Source organism: Heptranchias perlo, chromosome 7 (genome assembly GCF_035084215.1).
Source record: "Heptranchias perlo isolate sHepPer1 chromosome 7, sHepPer1.hap1, whole genome shotgun sequence".
Classification (NCBI taxonomy): domain Eukaryota; kingdom Metazoa; phylum Chordata; class Chondrichthyes; order Hexanchiformes; family Hexanchidae; genus Heptranchias; species Heptranchias perlo.
The window spans coordinates 81,188,445-81,209,316 of record NC_090331.1 but is presented as its reverse complement, the minus strand read 5'-3'; the positions used below and the strand labels follow the sequence as shown (position 1 = coordinate 81,209,316).

At 45.9% G+C, this 20,872-nt stretch overlaps 1 protein-coding gene across 2 annotated transcripts in view; it reads right to left on the bottom strand.

The window, feature by feature from the left end:
• Positions 1-1,660: 1,660 nt before the first annotated feature.
• The window catches only part of LOC137323901 (transmembrane protein 237-like), a 48,982-nt gene continuing 29,770 nt past the window's right edge, over positions 1,661-20,872 (bottom strand). For both annotated transcript variants that reach the window (XM_067987965.1, XM_067987964.1), the window contains 4 exons: positions 12,741-12,814; positions 11,480-11,585; positions 8,938-9,059; positions 1,661-4,208 (listed from right to left, as the gene is read on the bottom strand). In XM_067987965.1, coding sequence (XP_067844066.1) covers positions 4,141-4,208; positions 8,938-9,059; positions 11,480-11,585; positions 12,741-12,814 — 370 coding nt within the window. In that variant the 3' untranslated portion in view covers positions 1,661-4,140. The remainder of the gene's footprint in view (positions 4,209-8,937; positions 9,060-11,479; positions 11,586-12,740; positions 12,815-20,872) is intronic.

The window sequence follows — 20,872 nt, the reverse complement described above, 5'->3', positions numbered from 1 at the left end:
GCATGTTTGCTTTCAGTGACTGGTGAACAAGGACACCCAGGTTTCTTTTTACACCAACATTTCCCAATCTATCACCATTTAAGTAATACTCTGCCTTTCTGTTTTCCCTTCCGAAGTGGTAACTTCACATTTATCACGTTATACTGTATCTGCCATGCATTTGCCCACTCACTCAACTTGTCTAAATCGTCTTGAAGCCTCTTTGCATCCTCCTCACAACTCACAATCCCACCTAGTTTTGTGTCGTCAGCAAACTTGGAAATATTACATTTGGTTCCCTCTTCCAAATCATTGATATATATTGTGAATAGCTGGGGCCCATGCACTGATCCCTACAGTACCCCACCAGTTACTGCTTGCCACCCCGAAAAAGACCCATTTATTCCTACTCTGTTTCCTGTCTGTTAACCAATTTTCAATCTATGCCAGTATATTACCACCAATCCCATTTGCTTTAATTTTGCACACTAACCTCTTATGTGGGACTTTAACAAAGGCCTTCTGAAAATCCAAATAAATCACATCCACTGGTTTTCCCTTATCTATTCTACCAGTTACAGCCTCAAAAAACTCCAGTAGGTTTGTCAAACATGATTTCCTTTTCATAAATCCATGTTGACTTTGTCTAATCCCATTGATATTTTCTAAGTTTCTGTTATCACATCCTTTATAATAGACTCTAGCATTTTCCCTATTACTGATGTTAGGCCAACCGGTCTGTAGTTCCCTGTTTTCTCTCCCCCCTCCTTTTTTAAATAGTGGGGTTACATTTGCCACCCTCCAATCTGCAGGAACTGTTCCATAATCTATAGAATTTTTGAAGATGACAAGTAATGCATCCACTATTTCCATGGCTACCTTTTAGAGATATTTAGCTCCTCGGGACTGCTTCACCATTTAATCAGAACATGTCTGATCTGTGCCTCAACTCCAGTTACCCACCTTTGCTCCATATCCCTTGATACACTGACCCAACAAACTGTCTATCTCAGTCTTGACAATTGCAATTGACCATAGCTTTTTGGGGAAAGAGTTCCAGATTTCCACCACCCTGTGTGTGAAAAAATGCTTCCTGATTTCACTCCTGAATAGCCTAGCTCTCATTTTAAGATTGTGCCCCTTGTTCTGGATTCAGCTCGTGTCGGTGTGAGCATATGGTATGCAGTTTTTGAAATAGGGACATGCTGCAACGTTGTTTAAAATGTGATCCTGAGTAGGGTTATTCTGACCTCGTGGCAGCCTGGGAGCCAGTTGCCTTCCTGCCACCTGTGTTCTTCGTCAGACCTGCTGTTCCACGTGTTGCCAAGCCTCCAACCCACGACCTATAACTCAGACGACAGTGCTATCACTGAGCCAGTCTTGGTTTGGTTTCAGCACCTCTGTACTGAAGTATGGACCAAGGTTTCTGCTGAAGTGATCCCTTTTAGGCAGTGCACATGTGGGCGTCAGATGAGGACAGGACCAGGATCAGGTATTGCCTGCAGACACTCACTGTCCATGCACACAGATGCACAGTGGCCTCTTGGGCATGGTCCCAGAAGGCTACTGGTGACCCTGGAACTGTATCCAGGCAAGAATTCAATCTCTTGTTCAGGAGAGGAGGTAGAAAGTTGGGGAAAGAAATAGTACTTTGAAGCATACCAGTTGACACTTTGAGAAATCACAATGGCTAATATTTTAATTCAAATACTTAATTTTATGATAGTACACTGCACATTTCAAACGAGCTTGCATTTACATAGCGCCTTTCACAACTTCAGGATGTCCCAAAGCGTTTTACAGCTAATGAAGTACTTTTGAAGTGTAGTCACTGTTGTAATGTAGGAAACGCAGCAGTCAATTTGTGCACAGCAAGGTCCCACAAACAGTAATGAGAGAAATGGCCAGGCAATCTGTTATAGAGATATTGGTTGAGGGATCAATATTGGCCAGGACATTGGGAGAACTCCCCTGCTCTTCTTTGATTAGTGCCATGGGATATTTTACGTCCACCTGAGAGGGAAGACGGGATCTTAGTTTCATGTCTAATCCGAAAGACAGCACCTCCGACAGTGCAGCCTAGATTTTGTGCTCAAGTCTCTGGAATGGGACTTGAACCTACGACTTTGACTCAGAAGCGAGAGCTCTACCAACCGAGCCACGACTGACACCTTATTATAAGAGACTCTAAAGTGTCCTGTGAACTTAATCTGAGCTACGTCACTCAGTTCTATTCATGCCTATATTAGTCATCAGTTTGTCCTACTGGAACTGTGGGCCTGGAGGTTTGGAAAGGGCTGTTCCAAAGCTGATGCATAAATCCTAAATCAGGACCCCAAGCACTGTTGGTATCAGTAACTCGAGATGAATGGGGATGTGGCCGCTGAGGTTCTACAGTATGGCCAAGACAATAAGCTTGGATTTTGCTGCTCCAAAGGAAAATACATCCAAGGAGTCATTTTGGATAAAAATCCTTTTCATTCGAAATAGAAGATCCATGTTCACTTTAAGTGAGTGAGGCTCACAGGCTGTGTGTGTCCTGAGGCACTGACTAATTCTGCTGGACATCCTCTGTAGCGGGTATGCAGCACAGCATCCTGCCACCTTCCCCTCCCCATCCTCCATTCAGAACACTCCTCAGTGCATCTGAACCACCATGAATGCTTGGCCTAGAATGTGGATTGTTCCATGACAACCATCACTACTACTCCATGACTGGCTGCCAGCAGTCTCACTTTTGTGAGGTCGGTATTGATGTTGTCAGTTATCTGCTTCTCTCTTCGACTCTGTGCCCCAAATCACTCCACTTTATTACTCTACCAGGTGCTGCCACCAAAACTCATTCGAGTAGGGCAGGCTACTTAAAATATCAGTCACTGTTGGGCTCTTTATCTTATGACACCTTCTCTGGGGTCTGTGCGATGACTTTCCCATTTGTGACAGGTTAGATACAGAATTAAGTCCCTTCAACAATACTCCCACGGCAGGTACAGCACTGGTTAGATACACACAGAGTAAAGCTCCCTCTACACTGTCCCAGGGCAGGTACGGCACGGCACGGGTTAGACACAGAGTAAAGCACTGACCTGCATGGAACTGGCCTGAGACTGGCAAAGGAGACTTCCATTCCATTGGTAGCAGGGCAAGTTGATAAGGCAGTTAAGAAAGTGTAAGGGATACGCTTTCGTAACTTAATTTGTAAAGGTTTAGCATGACTTCATTGTTTTTGTATTCAGTGTTCCTATTTACAAAGCCAAGAATGGGATATTTGGCTTTGTAAATAGGAGCACTGAATACAAAAACAATGAAGTCATGCTAAACTTTACAAATCACTGGTTAGGCCTCAGCTGCAGTATTATGTACAATTTTGGGCACCATACTTTAGGAAGGATGTCAAGCCCTTGGAGAGGGTACAGAGGAGGTTTACTAGGATGAAAACAGGGATGAGGGACTTCAGTTATGTGGAGAGATTGGAGAAGCTGGAGTTGTTCTCCTGAAAGCAGAGAAGGTTAAGGGGAGATCTAATAGAGGTATTCAAAATTATGAGGGGTTTTGATAGAGCAAGTAGGGAGAAACTGTTTCCTCTGGCAAGTGGGTCGGTAACCAGAGGTCATAGATTTAAAGTAATTGGCAAAAGAACTCAAGGGAAATAAGAAGATCTAGAACGTACTACCTGAAAGGGAGGTGGAAGCAGATTCCATAAGAACTTTCAAATGCAATTGGACAAGTACTTGAAGAGGACGAACTTGCAGGGTTATGGTGAAACAGCTGGGGTGTGGGACTAAACTGGACAGTTCTTTCAAACAGCCGGCTCAGGCACGATGGGCCGAACGGCCTCCTCCTGCGCTGTACTATTCTATCGGCCTGAGTTGCATCTGAATGCAGGTGCTAGGCGTTAATTACAGTGCGCTGCTCTACTCTACACCCAGTCCACGAATACTACTGCATCTCGTATTGGACAAGGAGCTGTAATGTTAGATTTGGACAACCTTTGAACCTCAACACAGCCGGAGATTGTCTTTGGGGTAAAACACAAATATGAACATCCGCACAATATAACGTCATCACACACAGCTATACAAAACGGATCTCAAAGTACCCTATAGCCAAACCATTCTAACGTTCTGTACACTTCTGTTCGGTATTAAACCATATATCAGTTTATGTTTGTGCTTTGGTTTTCTCATCGGATTCAACCATGTCATCCAAGTGTGATCCAAACTCCGATTCTGCAAAGGAAAGAGAAAGCTTTAATACATTGAGAGCTGTTCACAATTAGACACCATTTCGGTAGCAAAGGTTCAGCCCAACAAGAGTGTCATCAGCTAAATGATGACCCGAAATTCTGGACTATATTTTCATTTGTTTACTAACTATAGCAAAAAATGGACAGAAGTGTAATGGAGGCAAAGTGCCAAATTATAATATTACTGCTGTACATTTTTTTAAAAAAGAAACTTTAGCTAGTTCAAGGTAATGTGATTTCAAGAATTTACTTCAGTTGACCTTATTTTTATTCTTAAGAAATTTTTTGGGTGCTTAGTTTAAAGAAACACACAAACCCTGTCGATAGACATTTACATTTCTGTGGGGGCTGTCAGTCATAAAAACCCAGCTGGGTCCATTTGGGTCCATCCAACATCCATTTGGAAAGGAACCTGCCATCCTTACCCAGTCTGGTCTATACGTGACTCCAGTTCCACACCAATGTGGTTGACTCTTAACTGCCCTCTGAAGTGGCCTAGCAAGCCACTTTGTTGTATCAAACCACTACACCTGCAGCAGTTCAAGAAGGAGGCCCACCACCACCTTCTCAGGGCAACTTAGGATGGGCAATAAGTGCCAGCCTTGCCAGTGATGCCCAAGTCCCAAGAATGAATTAAAAAAGGTTGGGACAGCAACTGGGATGCCCTCCACAATTGAATAGGCCATCACTCATTGTCTCAGCTCACACATGACCACATGAGCGAGATAACGAGGCTCGCCATGCCTGTGGAGTCGTCCCCCAGCAAGAGATAATGCTTTCAGCAGGAGGAAACAAAGGCAAAGAACATGGTGGGGGGAGCAAAACCAAGATGCCTATCACCACAACTTGCATTTATATAGTGCCTTCAATGTAGTAAAACATCCCAAGGCACTTCACAGGAACATAATCAGACAAAAACTGACACTGACCCAAAGAAGGAGACATTAGGTCAGTGACCAAAAGCTTGGTCAAAGAGGTAGGTTTTAAGGAGCGTCTTAAAGGAGAGAGAGGCGGAGAGGTCTAGGGAGGGAATTCGACAGCTTATGGCCTGGACAGCTGAAGACACAGCCAACAATGGTGGGGCGAAGGAAGCGGTGAATGCACAAGAGACCATAATCGGAGCAACGCTGAGATCTCGGAGGGGGTGTAGGGCTGGAGGAGGTTACAGAGATAGGGAGAGGTGAGGCCCTGAAGGGATTTGAACACAAGGATGAGAATTTTAACTTTGAAGCATTGGTGGGCTGGGAGCCAATGTAGGTCAGCAAGCACTGGAGTGATGGGTGAGCGGGATTTGGTGCAGGTTAAGATGTGGGCAGCAGAGTTTTGGATGTGCTCAAGTTTATGGACAGTGGATGATGAGAGGCCGGCCAGGAGAGCATTGGATTAGTCCAGTCTGGAGGTAACAAAACCATGGATGAGGGTTTCAGCAGATGGGCTGAGGCAGGGGCGGAGGTGGTGGAAGTAGGCTGTCTTGGTGATAGAGAGGATATGGGGTCAGAAGCTCATCTCAGGGTCAAATAGGATCTAGTACCCACATAACATCCTTAATCAGTTGGCAATGAACCTTCCTATGCCACATAATAGGCTGGTCAGCAAAATTGAAGCCTAGAGAATAAAAGGGGCAGTGGCAGCATGGATACGAAAGTGGCTAAGTAACAGGAAACAGAGTAGTGGTGAATGGTTGTTTTTCGGACTGGTGGGAGGTGCACAGTGGTGTTCCCCAGGGGTCGGTACTAGGACCACTGCATTTTTTGATATATATTAATGACTTGGACTTGGGTGTACAGGGCACAATTTCAAAATCTGCAGATGACACAAAACTTGGAAGTGTAGTAAACAGTGACAAGGATAGTGATAGACTTCAAGAGGATATAGACAGGCTGGTGGAATGGGCGGACACATGGCAGATGAAATTTAATGCAGAGAAGTGCGAAGTGATACATTTTGGCAGGAAGAATGAAGAGAGGCAATATAAACTAAATGGTGCAATTCTAAAGGGGGTGCAGAAACAGAGGGACCTGGGGGCATAGGTGCACAAACCTTTGAAGGTGGTAAGACAGGTTGAGAAAGCGGTTAAAAAAGCATACGAGATCCTAGGCTTTATAATTAGAGGCATAGAGTACAAAAGCAAGGAGGTTATGTTGAACCTTTATAAAACACTGGTTGACAGCTACAGCTGGAGTATTGTGTCCAATTCTGGGCACCGCACTTTAGGAAGGAAGTGAAGGCCTTAGAGAGGCTGCAGAGAAGATTTACTAGAGTGGTTCCAGGGATGAGGGACTTCAGTTACATGGATAGACTGGAGAAGCTGGGGGTGTTCTCCTTAGAGCAGAGATGTTTGAGAGGAGATTTGATAGAAGTGTACAAAATCATGAAGGGTTTAGATAAAGTAAATAAAGAGAAACCGTTTCCATTGGCGGAAGGGTCGAGAACCAGAGGACACAGATTTAAGTGATTTTTTTAAATTATTCGTTCATCAGATGTGGGTGTCGCTGGCAAGCCAGCATTTATTGCCCATCCCTAATTGCCCTTGAGAAGGTGATGGTGAGCCGTCTTCATGAACCATTGCAGTCCGTGTGGTGAAGGTTCTCCCACAGTGCTGTTAGGAAGGGAGTTCCAGGATTTTGACCCAGCGACAATGAAGGAACGGCGATATATTTCCAAGTCGGGATGGTGTGTGACTTGGAGGGGAACGTGCAGGTGGTGGTGTTTCCATGTGCCTGCTGCCCTTGTCCTTCTAGGTGGTAGAGGTCACAGGCTTAGGAGGTGCTGTCGAAGAAGCCTTGGCGAGTTGCTGCAGAGCATCCTGTAGGTGGTACACACTGCAGCCAGGGTGCACCGGTGACGAAGGGAGTGAATATTTAGGGTGGTGGATGGGGTGCTAATCAAGGGGGCTGCTTTGTCCTGGATGGTGTCGAGCTTCGAGTGTTGTTGGAGCTGCAATTATCCAGGCAAGTGGAAAGTATTCCATCACACTCCTGACTTGTGCCTTGTAGATGGTGGAAAGGCTTTGGGGAGTCAGGAGGTGAGTCATTCGCCGTAGAATACCCAGCCTCTGACCTGCTCTTGTAGCCACAGTAATTATGTGATTGGTCCAGTTAAATTTCAGGTCAATAGTGAACTCCAGGATGTTGATGGTGGGGGTTCGATGATGGTAATGCCGTTGAATGTCAAGGGGAGGTGGATAGACTCTCTCTTGTTGGAGATGGTCATTGCCTGGCACTTGTCTGGCGTGAATGTTACTTGCCACTTATCAGCCAAGCCTGGGTGTCATCCAGATCTTGCTGCATGCGGGCACGGACTGCTTCATTATCTGAGGGGTTGCGAATGGAACTGAACACTGTGCAATCATCAGCGAACATCCACATTTCTGACCTTATGATGGAGGGAAGGTCATTGATGAAGCAGCTGAAGATGGTTGGGCCTCGGACACTGCCCTGAGGAACTCTTGCAGCAATGTCCTGAGGCTGAGATGATTGGCCTCTATCAACCACTACCATCTTCCTTTGTGCTAGGTATGACTCCAGCCACTGGAGAGTTTTCCCCGATTCCCATTGACTTCAATTTTACTAGGGCTCCTTGGTGCCACACTTGGTCAAATGCTGCCTTGATGTCAAGGGCAGTCACTCTCACCTCACCTCTGGAATTCAGCTCTTTTGTCCATGTTTGGACCAAGACTGTAATGAGGTCTGGAGCAGAGTGGTCCTGGAGCACAAGTCTTCAGCATTACAGCCGGGATGTTGTCAGGGCCCATAGCCTTTGCTGTATCCAGTGCACTCAGCCGTTTCTTGATAGCACGTGGAGTGAACTGAATTGGCTGAAGACTGGCTTCTGTGATGGTGGGGATATTGGGAGGAGGCCAAGATGGATCATCCACTCGGCACTTCTGGCTGAAGATGGTTGCATCAGCCTTGGCTTTTGCACTCATGTGCTGGTCTCTCCCATCATTGAGGATGGGGCTGTTAATGGAGCCTCCTCCTCCCGTTAGTTGTTTAATTGTCCACCACCATTCACGACTGGATGTGGCAGGACTGCAGAGCTTTGATCTGATCAGTTGGTTGTGGAATTGCTTAGCTCTGTCTGTAGCATGTTGCTTCCACTGTTTAGCATGCATGTAGTCCTGTGACAAAAGAACTCAAGGCGACACATCAGGAAAAGAATTTTTACGCAGCGAGTAGTTATGACCTGGAATGCGCTGCCTGAAAGGGTGGTGGAAGCAGATTCAACCGTGGCTTTCAAAAAGGAATTGGATAAATACTTGAAGGGAAAAAATTTGCATGGCTACAGGGAAAGAGCGGGGGAATAAGACTAACTGGATTGCTCTTACAAAGAGGAGGGATGGCCTCGATGGGCCAAATGGCCTCCTTCTGTGCTGTAACCATTCTATGATTCTCACTGCATCACTAAATCGATGTTCCGTGAAGTCCTCTGCCACAGCGCACCACCAAAATAATGAATATTTGCATTATTTTTTTTCATTGTTGGTTGCGTTTTTGGGTCCTTCCCATCCTTCTAAATGCAAATGATGATCTTCCCCCCTTTCTACATTCTTAAAACTTTTCAAACCCAAGTGTCATATCATCTAACCCCTACTTGCTGATTTATCCAGTCTTCTCTTTTAACCAGTTCACCATTGGAGTGATGATCTGCACTATGGGCCTTGGCCCTTCACCTCTGTTTCTCACCATTAATCACAATCTTTGCTCATGTACCTTCCGTGTGGTCAAGCATAGGTTCATACGACAGGAAGATCCAGGCCAGTCCAACCAAGATGGTCACTACCAGGTTCACTACAATCCAAGGGTGCAGAATCTGAAACTCTGATCCAGAAGGCCTGTGGAGAGACAGGTGGAGACTCATTTAGTAACAGGGCCTGCGGTGAAACGCAGCATAGTACATACTTTACAATATATCACTGGGACAGGGCTCTGAATCTCACTCACACTCTATTACCCACATTCAAGAGGCCGCTACTCTCGGCTCAGTAGTCGAGTGGTTATGGTCCTGGCCTAGCAACCAAGAGGTCATGAGCTTAAGTCCCAGCATGGCAAGTTGTGATATTTGGTAATTAGTGCACTGGCACCAAAAAAATAACCATGAAAGCTTCCGGATTGTTGTTAAAAACTCGGAGGGACCTGCCAACTCTACTCGGTCTGGCCTACAAGTGACTCCAGTCCCACATTACGTGGTTGATCCTAATGCCCTCAGGGCAAGGGCAATAAATAGGGCTTTATAGTGTTACCATATCCCAAGAACACAAGGGATTGGTGGGGAGTCCAATGTTGTACTCAGTGGGATCCAATAGTACACTTGAGAGTGGGAGTCCATTCTTGATTTGGGAGGGGGCTCAATGGTTCACTCACAGGGAGAGAGGGTTCAATGCTGCACAGGGTAGGGGTCCAACACTGACTTGGGAGGTGCAATGCTGCCCTTGGGCGGAAGGTCCAATGCTGCCCTCGATGAAGGAGGGAGGATCCAATATCTCAAGAGGTGGGGGCTCCAATACTACAACCCGAGTGTAGCTACAGGAAAAGATGCAATAATGAGGCCCTGCTCGTGTTTGTCTTACATGTGCTGTCAAAATGTGAGCGTGAAAAATTACCTGCTAAATTGGCGGGGGGGGCAGAACAAGTCAGTAAATAAAAACATCGACAGGCTCTCCAATTTGGACGATCCTTTCGGAGTCAGAGGTGAGAGCAGCCAACAAGCTGGCACTATATCTAGCATGTAAAAAAGCTTGGCAAAAACAAACAAACTCTCTCGTACTGTGGCGTCTGTGTTACTCAAGATTTGCTGAGACGTAAAAATATCAGGGAGAAAGTCTCTCTAATCTAAGTTGCTTGAGGAAGAATCCTGAACTAATAACTTGTTCTCTTTATCTTCTTTAACCCCTCCTTTCCCAAGGGTGCTGATGGTTCCACAGGAGCTGGTAGCACCGCAGTGAGATGTCTCTACCACATGTGAGAGTCCGGGGCAGGGCGTGTCAGCAGACTACTCGACTGTGGGGCAGTATGGTAGTTGAGTCCAGGCAGCCCATGTCAGTAGACTGCTCGACCGTGGGCAGTATCGTAGCACAGTCCAGGCAGCCCATGCCAGTAGACTACTCGACCGTGGGCAGTATGGTAGCTGAGTCCAGGCAGCCCATGTCAGTAGACTGCTCGACCGTGGGCAGTATCGTAGCACAGTCCAGGCAGCCCATGCCAGTAGATTACTCGACCGTGGGCAGTATGGTAGCTGAGTCCAGGCAGCCCATGCCAGTAGATTACTCGACCGTGGGCAGTATGGTAGCTGAGTCCAGGCAGCCCATGCCAGTAGATTACTCGACCGTGGGCAGTATCGTAGCACAGTCCAGGCAGCCCATGCTAGTAGACTACTTGACCGTGGGCAGTATGGTAGCTGAGTCCAGGCAGCCCATGTCAGTAGATTTCTCGACCGTGGGCAGTATCGTAGCAGAGTCCAGGCAGCCCATGCCAGTAGACTACTCGACTGTGGGCAGTATCGCAGCACAGTCCAAGCAGCATGTGTCAGTAGACTACTCGACTGTGGGCAGTATCACAGCACAGTCCAAGCAGCATGTGTCAGTAGACTACTTGACCGTGGACGGTATTGTAGCAGAGTCCAGGCAGCCCATGCCAGTAGACTACTCGACCGTGGGCAATATCGTAGCACAGTCCAGGCAGCCCATGTCGGTGGACTACCCCACCGTGGGCAGTATCGTAGCCCAGTCCAGGCGGCATGTCAATAGACTACTCGACCCGTGGGCAGTATCGTAGCCGAGTCCAGGAAGCGGTTTTAGAAGCTCAGCCTTCAGCGAGGTTTCAATAAGCCTTCACTTTTCTCTGATGAACAATGTACAAACATTCACTCATACATATAAAGAGGCTCAGTGGGATAGGATGTGCACAGAACAACAGTGGAGCGCTCAACAAAGCATTCCACATCCTCCACCCTCCCCACCGACACCGGGATGGGCAATAAATGCTGGCCTCGCCAGCGACGCCCACATCCCGTGAACGAATAAAAAAAAACCTCTCATCTTTTCACAAATGCAGGACTCAAACAGTGCACAGCTTAAAATAAAACGGTACAGTATATAATAAGCAACAGTCTGATCGGCACAGGCTGATTAGCTGGTTTGCACAGTGCTGCTCAGGGGTTGAAAAGCAAATAGCACATCTGGAAAAAAAAATCCTCCGCATTTTGTTATTCCGTTGGATCTCTGTTACAACAGAACATATGTGATGTGCAACTTACCAAAGGCTGATATTGGAGGGGACATCTGCAGATGGTGGCGTGTACTGTTTAAGCCTGTCGCTGGTCATCTGCTGGCTCAGTGATAGTATCAGAGCTGTGAGATATACTGCAGATAGGAAGAGAACAGTATAAATGCCACCAAACAAACTGAGGAAGCAGTCTTCACCATTGCAGCTGCTGTTTAATGTAAACAAATAAAGAAAGACAGGTTTGATTCCCAGTCTGTGCTGAGTTGGCTGTTCTCTGCCAGAGTGCAGTGGGAGCACAACTGGCCTCAGTGCTCCTGCGTGCTAGGGGGGGCGGGGGGAGAGGGGGAAGAGAGGCATCAAGCAAAGCTCCTGCTCCCTGTCCAGCAACTCTGATGGAAAGTGCATGTGTGGATATCAGGCAAGAAAGGATCAGGCTTGGGTGTGGCCTCCCCTGCATCGAATAGCCTGCTGACACTCCATGTCTAGGCTCAAACACAAAGAATTCAGATGTGAGTGAGGTACCAGTGGGAAACTGGTACCTCAAACTGGAGCCAGCTGTCCTAGCGCATCCAAAAGGACTGTTTTGGTTTTACTCTCGCATTGGAATGTTAAGTGCAATGAATGCACTTAACTGATGAAGTGGCCCTTCTCGTCTCCTTTCACCTGGTGAGATTCATGAGCCCCAGGAAAGCCATCCTGGAGCCGTTAAATTTAAAGGGGGAGTAACATTAAATAATAAAATACCTACCGTAACAATCTCAAGTAGGTAAATTGCCCCTTTAATGATCTGTCCGCCTGCTTTAATTGGGGACGCAGCTTCCGGGATTCGGCTGCATGCAGGCATCGAAATGCGCATGTTAAACCCGGAAGGCAAGTACGGTCACGCTGGAAAAAGCCGAAATTTTTACCTCCTACCCGCCCCCAACCCAACCGTTCTTGGGGGTTAACTGCTACTGACAGGCAGCAGGTCAGTGATGGGCCGCTACTGACAGGCAGCAGGTCAGTGATGGGCCGCTACTGACAGGCAGCAGGTCAGTGATGGGCCGCTACTGACAGGCAGCAGGTCAGTGATGGGCCGCTACTGACAGGCAGCAGGTCAGTGATGGGCCGCTACTGACAGGCAGCAGGTCAGTGATGGGCCGCTACTGACAGGCAGCAGGTCAGTGATGGGCCGCTACTGACAGTAGCACAGTCCAGGCAGCCCATGTCGGTGGACTACCCCACCGTGGGCAGTATCGTAGCCCAGTCCAGTCGAGAACTTTATCAACCGTGAGAGCAATGGAAGTACTTACAGAAAGAGGCCACTGCAGTAGGGTCCAGTGTCACAATTCTGCGCAGTGCCATTGGTGCATCAGCTATATTAACCCTGGAGAGAGCAGAGCCATGAGGAAAAAAGCTAAATGTAGATTAGTGAATTTCATTACTGTTCAGTTTACAAGATCCATCAACCTCCAATATCCAGCCTTCGACCTTAAGCCTCACTGAGTACAAGGGCCAGACAATAAAACTCACTTCCTTTCACTCTAAACCCAGAACCTGGACCAACGTGCCTCCTTTTCTTTTTGCCGACTCTTAATGGCAGCCCTCTGATAAGTTGCCCATTCTTTGAGTGTGTCCGGATACATAAAAACACAAGAAATAGGAGTAGGAGTTGGCCATACGGCACCTTGAGCCTGCTCCGCCATTCAATAAGATCATGCCTGATCTTCGACCTCAACTCCACTTTCCCACCCGATCCACATATCCCTTGATTCCCTAGAGTCCAAAAATCTATCGATCTCAGCCCTGAAGATATTCAACAGCTCAGCATCCACAGCCCTCTGGGGTAGAGAATTCCAAAGATTCACAACCTCTGAGTGAAGAAATTCCTCCTCATCTCAGTCTAAAATGGCCGACCCCATATCCTGAGACAATGCCCCCTAGTTCTGGACTCTCCAGCCAGGGGAAACAACCTCTCCGTATCTACCGTCAAGCAACTTCAGAATTTTATATGTATCGATGAGATTACCTCTTATTCTTCTAAACTCCAGAGAGTACAGGCCCATTCGACTCAATTGATCCTCATAGGTCAACCCTCTCATCCCAGGAATCAATCTAGTGAACCTTCGTTGGACCGCCTCTAAGGCAAGTATTTCCTTCCTTAGATAAGGAGATCAAAACTGTACACAGTACTCCAGGTGAGGTCGCACCAAAGCCCTGTACAACTGTAGCAAGACTTTCTTACTCTTATACTCCAACCCCCTTGCAATAAAGGCCAACATGCCATTTGCCCTCCTAATTGCTTGCCGTACCTGCATTCTAACTTTTTGTGTTTCTTGTACGAGGACACCCAAATCCCTCTGAACACCAACATTTAATAGTTTCTCACCTTTTAAAAAATATTCTGTTTTTCTATTCTTCCTACCGAAGTGAATAACCTCACATTTCCCCACATTACACTCCACCTTCTTGCCCATTCACCTAACCTGCCTATATCCTTTTGCAGATTCTTTGGGCCCGATTTTCAAAGGAATTTGGGGGCGGGGTGCTGCGAAAATCGAGGAAATCCCAAGTGGGTGAGGAAGCTGGCTCCAATCCGCCGACTTCCGGGTTCCCCACAGACGCGTCTGTGTGCGCGCACGTCACATGATTGCGGAAGTCCCGCCGGCAATTAAAGCCAGAGGGATGATGGTCAAAGAACCAAATGTACCTTATTGAGGTACTTAAAGTACTTCATTTCCGATGTAGTAGATTTTTTTTTTTATTCGTTCATGGGATGTGGGCGTCGCTGGCGAGGCCAGCATTCATTGCCCATCCCTAATTGCCCTTGAGAAGGTGGTGGTGACCCGCCTTCTTGAACCGCTGCAGTCCGTGTGGTGAAGGTTCTCCCACAGTGCTGTTAGATGGTAGATAATTAGATGTAGATAATTAAAATGATTTTAAACTTACCTGGGCGGCTTTCCCACGGCTTCCAATTCATGCCTGGTGAAACCAGGTGTGAAGGGCCGGATCAAGCAAAAATAAAAATAAATTAAATAAAAAACCATTGCATAGTGTTAAAAAACAAAAGAAACCTATCTTTCCACCCTGCTCCAATGTCCGATGTCTCCCTCTCCGATCTCCCCCTCCCCCTGAATCTTCCACTCTTCCCACCCCCCCTGATCTTCAGCGTCCTTTGCTCTCTGTTCCAGCGCCGGATGACGTCTCTCTCTCTGCCTCCTGCATCCCCCCCGCCTCAGCGTTGTAGCTCCTATTGGCAGCCAGCCCGTCAATCAGGCTGGCTGCCGGGCGCGAAACCCAGATACAACTTGAATCACCATCAATTACATTGTGACTGTGTCGGAAAAGGCAAGTTTTTTTTAAACTCGGGTTTGCCACGCACACCTTCACCCCCCCCATCGCCATCCCGCCACCATTTCAAAATTGAGCCCTTTGTGACCTCCTCACAGTTTACTTTCCCACCTAGCTTTGTATCGTCAGCAAACATGGATAGGGAACATAGGAACAGGAGTAGGCCATTCAGCCCCTCGTGCCTGCTCCGCCATTTGATAAGATCATGGCTGATCTGTGATCTAACTCCATATACCTGCCTTTGACCCATATCCCTTAATACCTTTGATTGCCAAAAAGCTATTTATCTCAGATTTAAATTTAGCAATTGAGCTAGTATCACTCGGTCCCTTCATCTAAGTCATTAATATAGATTGTAAATAACTGAGGCGCAAGCACTGATCCTTGTGGTACCCCACTAGTTACAGCCTGAAAATGACCCGTTTATCCCTACTCTCTATTTTCTGTCCTTTAACCAATCCTCTATCCATGCTAACTGCAACCCCATGAGCCCTTATCTTGTGTAACAACCTTTTATGTGTCACCTTATCGAATGCCTTTTGAAAACCCAAATATACTACATCCATTGGTTCCCCTTTATCTACCCTGCTAGTTGCATACTCAAAAAAACTCTAATCAATTTGTCAAACACAATTTCCCTTTCATAAAACCATGTTGACTCTGCCTAATCATATTATGATTTTCTAAGTGCCCTTTAACCACTTCCTTAATAATGGATTCCAGCATTTTGCTGATGACTGATGTCAAGCTAACTGGCCTGTAGTCCACTATTTTCTCTCTCCCTTCTTTCTTGAAAGCGGGGTTACATTTGCTACCTTCCAATCCACTGGGACCGTTCTAGAATCTAGGGAATTTTGGAAGATCATAACCAATGCATCCACTATCTCTTTTGCAGCCACCTCTTTTAGAACCCTAGGATGCAGACCATCAGGTCCAAGGGATTTATCGGCTTTTAGTCCTATTAGTTTCTCCAGTACTTTTTTTCTACTGATATTAATAAGTTCTTCACTCTCATTAGCCCCTTGGTTCCCCACTATAGCTGGTGTGCTTTTTGTGTCTTTTACTGTGAAGACAGATATAAAATATTTGTTTAATGTCTCTGCCATTTTCTGATTACCCATTATAATTTCTGTCTCAGCTTCTATGGGACCAACGTTTACTTTTGCTAATCTCTTCCTTTTTACATAATTGTAGAAGCTCTTACAATCAGTTTTTATATTTCTTGCTAGTTTACTTTCATATTCTATTTTCTCCCTTATCATCAATTTTTTGGTCATCGTTTGCTGGTTTCTAAAACCCTCCCAATCCTCAAGCTTCCTACTCTTCTTCGCAACATTATAGGCCTCTTCTTTTAATCTAATACTATCCTATCCTTTCGTTGGCCACGGATGGTTCACTTTTCCTGTGGAGTTTTTATTTCCCAACGGAATGTATATATGTTGGGAATGTTAAAATATTTCTTTAACTAGTTAATGTTGGCAGGCTGTTTGATCGCAGGGAGCATTCCAGTCGAGCCTGACCCCATTTTACTTCATGTCCGCCTTCACTTCCCAGTGGAGTCACTGATCAAAGCAGGATCCCTGGCTGATTCTCTGTCCAGACTCTCTGATGCTGAGGCCGTTGTTAGCCACCTGATTGCTGTCTATGATCAGATCAGCTGATTCAGCACTGACTGAACCTAGGATCTTCCATACTTGGCAGTGCAGTTACACACCCGAGCCATCGGACAGCCTCCAGTGCAGATTATTAATAAAACATACACAAAGCAGTGGCTCAGCTGAATTTACAGCATATGTTTGTGTGACGAAAGCAGTGTGTGACAAACAAGGAATTTGTGTCTTTGATGCATCTGGTGGTTTAAAATAGCTCAAATTAAAATGCAATTGCCTTCCCTTGACGCAGACAAGAATGTGGGCACTCTGCTTCACCGTACTGGTGTAAACTGGGTGGCTAGGAGTGCAAAACGGGAGGAAGTTTTGTCTCACTGGAACTCAGTCTATCTTACGCTGAGTTTCGGAGGGAGTGGCGTAGTGACCTCAAGGAGGCAAGAGCTTTATCTTAATGTTTGGGATCAGAGACGGCCGCACGCATTCCGGTGTGTAAGGACTATTTTCCAGAAGACACCTGTACAGGTTGTCGGGAACCTGCTGAGGTGGTGGTAGATTTGAAGGCCTAGGTAAGTATGCTGCACCTGAATATGTCAGTCAGATTTGGACCGCTTTTAATGATATATTTCCCTCTAATGGTCCTTCGGCTCTCGGGAGCCCTTGTGTTGATGTTTTACTTCGGCCCACTAGCACCAGGGCTGGCGACAATTGAAATCCCCCAAATGAAGGGTTTGGAAGAGGAGGACCTAGGCAGAGATGCTGGGCAGGACAAAGAGGAAGTGAGGTACTTTGTATGAAGTAGCTGGTCCGCTCACACTCACAACTGCAGGCAGATAGTGCATAGATAGGTTCCTATTTCCAGAGGAAGCAGGGACACCAGATCGTCTGGCAGCAAGCAGACATGTGAATGCCTGATGAACCATAACATTGGATCCTTATGTGGGAGCACCCCAGTCAGTGTGTCACGCTTTCACTGCTTGAAAGAAGGCACGGCAGGCCAACAGCCGGTATACCCTGACTGGCCACACCCAAGATGTCACCAACCATAACTGCAGGTTCGGGCACATTTACCTGGGCAACGACGGTGGGTCCAGGTCAGCAGGCAGGCAGATGCAGAGCTGTGCCGTCTGGTCCAAGGCACCTGCAGCTCACAGGCAGCACATTGCTGGCCTATCCAGCAACTGTTGGCTGTTGGTTGTGGACTGATAAATCAGCTCCACCTCCTTGCGGACATGCTGCAGTGCTGACCAATGGGGATGGTGCCCTGCAGTGGCAGAGCCACCTTAAGCAGCATCACTGAGAGCGGGGATAAAAAGCCCGAGAAGACAGCGAGAGCGGAGCACTTACAGTTGAGACCAACTCATACTGGCAGAAATTTTTAAGATCGACGTCGCAGGACAGCAGGTAGATGACTGGTTGGTGAGTATTACCATTTTTTTTTGCTCTTTACGTTAGGGAAGGGGTTAAACGAAGAGCTGGGAAACTATAATTTGCTACTACTTTATTAAATGAATAACTTAAACTAGATAAACTAATTAGTTAATAAAACTAAAAATATCGAGTGAATAAAATCTCTAATTAAAGTAAATAAATAAAACAAGGTTTGATAGAGATGGCAGGGCAGGTGATTTGGTGTAACTGCAGCATGTGGGAGTTTGTGGAGAGCGGTGTGATCCCAAGCAACCACGTCTGCAGTCGGTGTCTGCAACTCAAGGAACTTCGGCTCAGAGTTGTTGAGCTGCAGACATTGCGATGCATCAGGGAGGGGGAAGAGTTATCTGGACACTTTGTTCCAGGAGGCAGTCACACCCCTTAGGTTAGGTAGTGGTTTAGATTTGGTTAGTGGTCAGGGACAGGATGATGTGGCTGTGAGTCAGGCAGGTAAGGGGACCCAGGATGCAGTGACAGAGGAGTCTCAGCCTTTGACCTTGTCCAACAGATACAAGGCACTTGCTACCTCCATGGATAGGATCAAAGACTGCAGGGAGGATGGGCAAATTGACCACAGCACTGTGGTACAGGAGGCCATTCAAGTTGGGGGGGGGGGGGGGGTGGGGGAGTAAAAAGGAATGTGGTAGTGATAGGGATAGAAAAGTCAGAGGGATAGATACTGTTCTCTGCAGCCATGATCGGGAGTCCCAAAGGCTGTGTTGTCTGCCCAGTGCCAGGGTTAAGGACATTTGCTCGTGGCTGGAAAAGAACTTGGAACACGAGGGGGAGGATCCAGTTGTTGTGGTCCACGTAGAAACCAACGACATAGGCAGAACTAGGAATGAGGTTCTGCTGTGGGAGTTTGAGGAGCTAGGGACCAAATTAAAATGTAGAACCTCAAAAGGTAATAATCTCTGGATTACTACCTGAGCCATGCGCAAAATGGCATAGGGACAAACAGATTAGATAGTTAAATGTGTGGCTGAAAGAGTGGTGTGGGAAGCAGGGGTTTCAATTCATGGGGCACTGGCACCAGTATTGGGGAAAGAAGGAACTGTTCCGTTGGGTTGGGCTCCACTTAAACCAGGCTGGGACCAGTGTCGTTTGCGGATCAAATAACTAGGGCGGTAGATTGGGCTTTAAACTAATAAGAGGGGGGAGGGTTCAGATAAGGGTCATTTTATCAGTCTAAAAAGAAAAATCAAGGCTGCAGAGCAGCGTAGCGATTCGGGTAAAAACAAAGAGTGTGTCAGGAAGGGACAGAGAGTTTAACTAAAGTAATAGGGCATTAGTGACTAAGGTCACATCAGGGGAAAAAAGTAAAAGTTAAAATTAAAGGCATTGTTTCTGAATGCACGAAGCATTCGTAACAAGATAGGTGAATTAATGGCACAAATAGAGATAAATGGGTTTGATGTAGTAGCCATTGCTGAGACGTGGTTGCAGGGTGACCAAGGCTGGGAATTAAATATTCCAGGGCACCTGACTTTTAGAAAAGATAGGCAAAATGGAAAAGGAGGGAGGACAGGGGTAGCCCTGATAATAAAGGATGAGATAAAGGTAATACTGAGAAAGGATCTTAGCTCAGAAAATCAGGATGTAGGATCAGTATGGATTGAGCTAAGAAATAACAAGGGGCAGAAAACACTGGTGGGAGTAGTTTACAGCCCCCCTAACAGTACTTATAGTGTTGGACACAGTATAAATCAGGAAATTAAAGGAGCATGTAACAAGGGTAATGCAATAATCATGGCAGACTTTAATCTTCACAAAGACTGGGCAAACTAAATTGGCAAAAGTAGTTTGGAGGATGAGTTCATGGAATGCCTCCAAGATGCTTTTCTAGAACAATATGTCGATGGACCGACTAGGGAACAGACTATTTTAGATCTAGTATTTTGTAATGAGGCAGGATTAATTAGTAATCTTATAATAAAGGATCCTCTGGGGAAGAGTGATCATAATATGATAGAATTTCATATTGAGTTTGAGAATGATATTGTTAAGTCCGAAATTAGGGTTTTCCTTTAAAAAAGGCCAATTATGTAGGTATGAGGGGCAAGTTGGCTAAGGTAGATTGGGAAATTAGATTAAAAGATGTCACAGTAGATAAGCAATGGCAAACATTTAATTCATAATTCCCAACGAATATACATACCCTTGAGGAATAAAAGCGCCACAGGAAAAGTGATCTAACCCCTGGCTAACTAGAGAAGTTAAGGATATGTTAGATTAAAAGAGGCTTACAATGTTGCCAAAAAGAGTAGTACGCCTGAGGACTGGGAGGGTTTTTAGGAATCAGCAAAGGATAACCAAGAAATTGATAACAAGGGAGAAAATTGAATACGAGAGTAAACTAGCAAGAAATATAAAAACAGATTGTAAGAGCTTCCACAAGTATATAAAAAGGAAGAGATTAGCGAACGTAAACATGGGTCCCTTAAAGGCAGAGACAGGAGAAATTATAATGAGGAATAATGAAATGGCAGAGACGTTAAACAAATATTTTATATCTGTTTTCACTGTAGAAGACCTAAAAAAATTCCAGAAATAATGGGGAACCAAGTGTCTAATGAGAGTGAGGAACTTAAAGTAATTAAGATTAATAAAGAAAAAGTTTTAGAAAAATTAATGGGACTAAAAGCCGACAAATCCCCTGGACCTGATGGCCTACATCCTAGCCTTTTTAAAGAAGTAGCTGCAGAGATAGTGGATACATTGGTTTTAGTCTTCTAGAATTCCCTAGATTCTAGAACGGTCCCGTGGATTGAAAAGTGGCAAATATAACCCCGCTATTCAAGAAAGGAGGGAGAGAGAAAACAGGGATCTATAGGCCAGTTAGCCTGATATCAGGAGTAGGGAAAATGCTAGAATCTATTATGAAGGAAGTAGTAACAGGGCACTTAGAAAATCATAATATGCTTAGGCAGAGTCAACACGATTTTATAAAAGGGAAATCGTGTTTAACAAATCTATTAGAATTTTTTGAGGGTGTAACTAGCAGGGTAGATAAAGGGGAATCAGTGGATGTAGTATATTTGGATTTTCAAAAGACA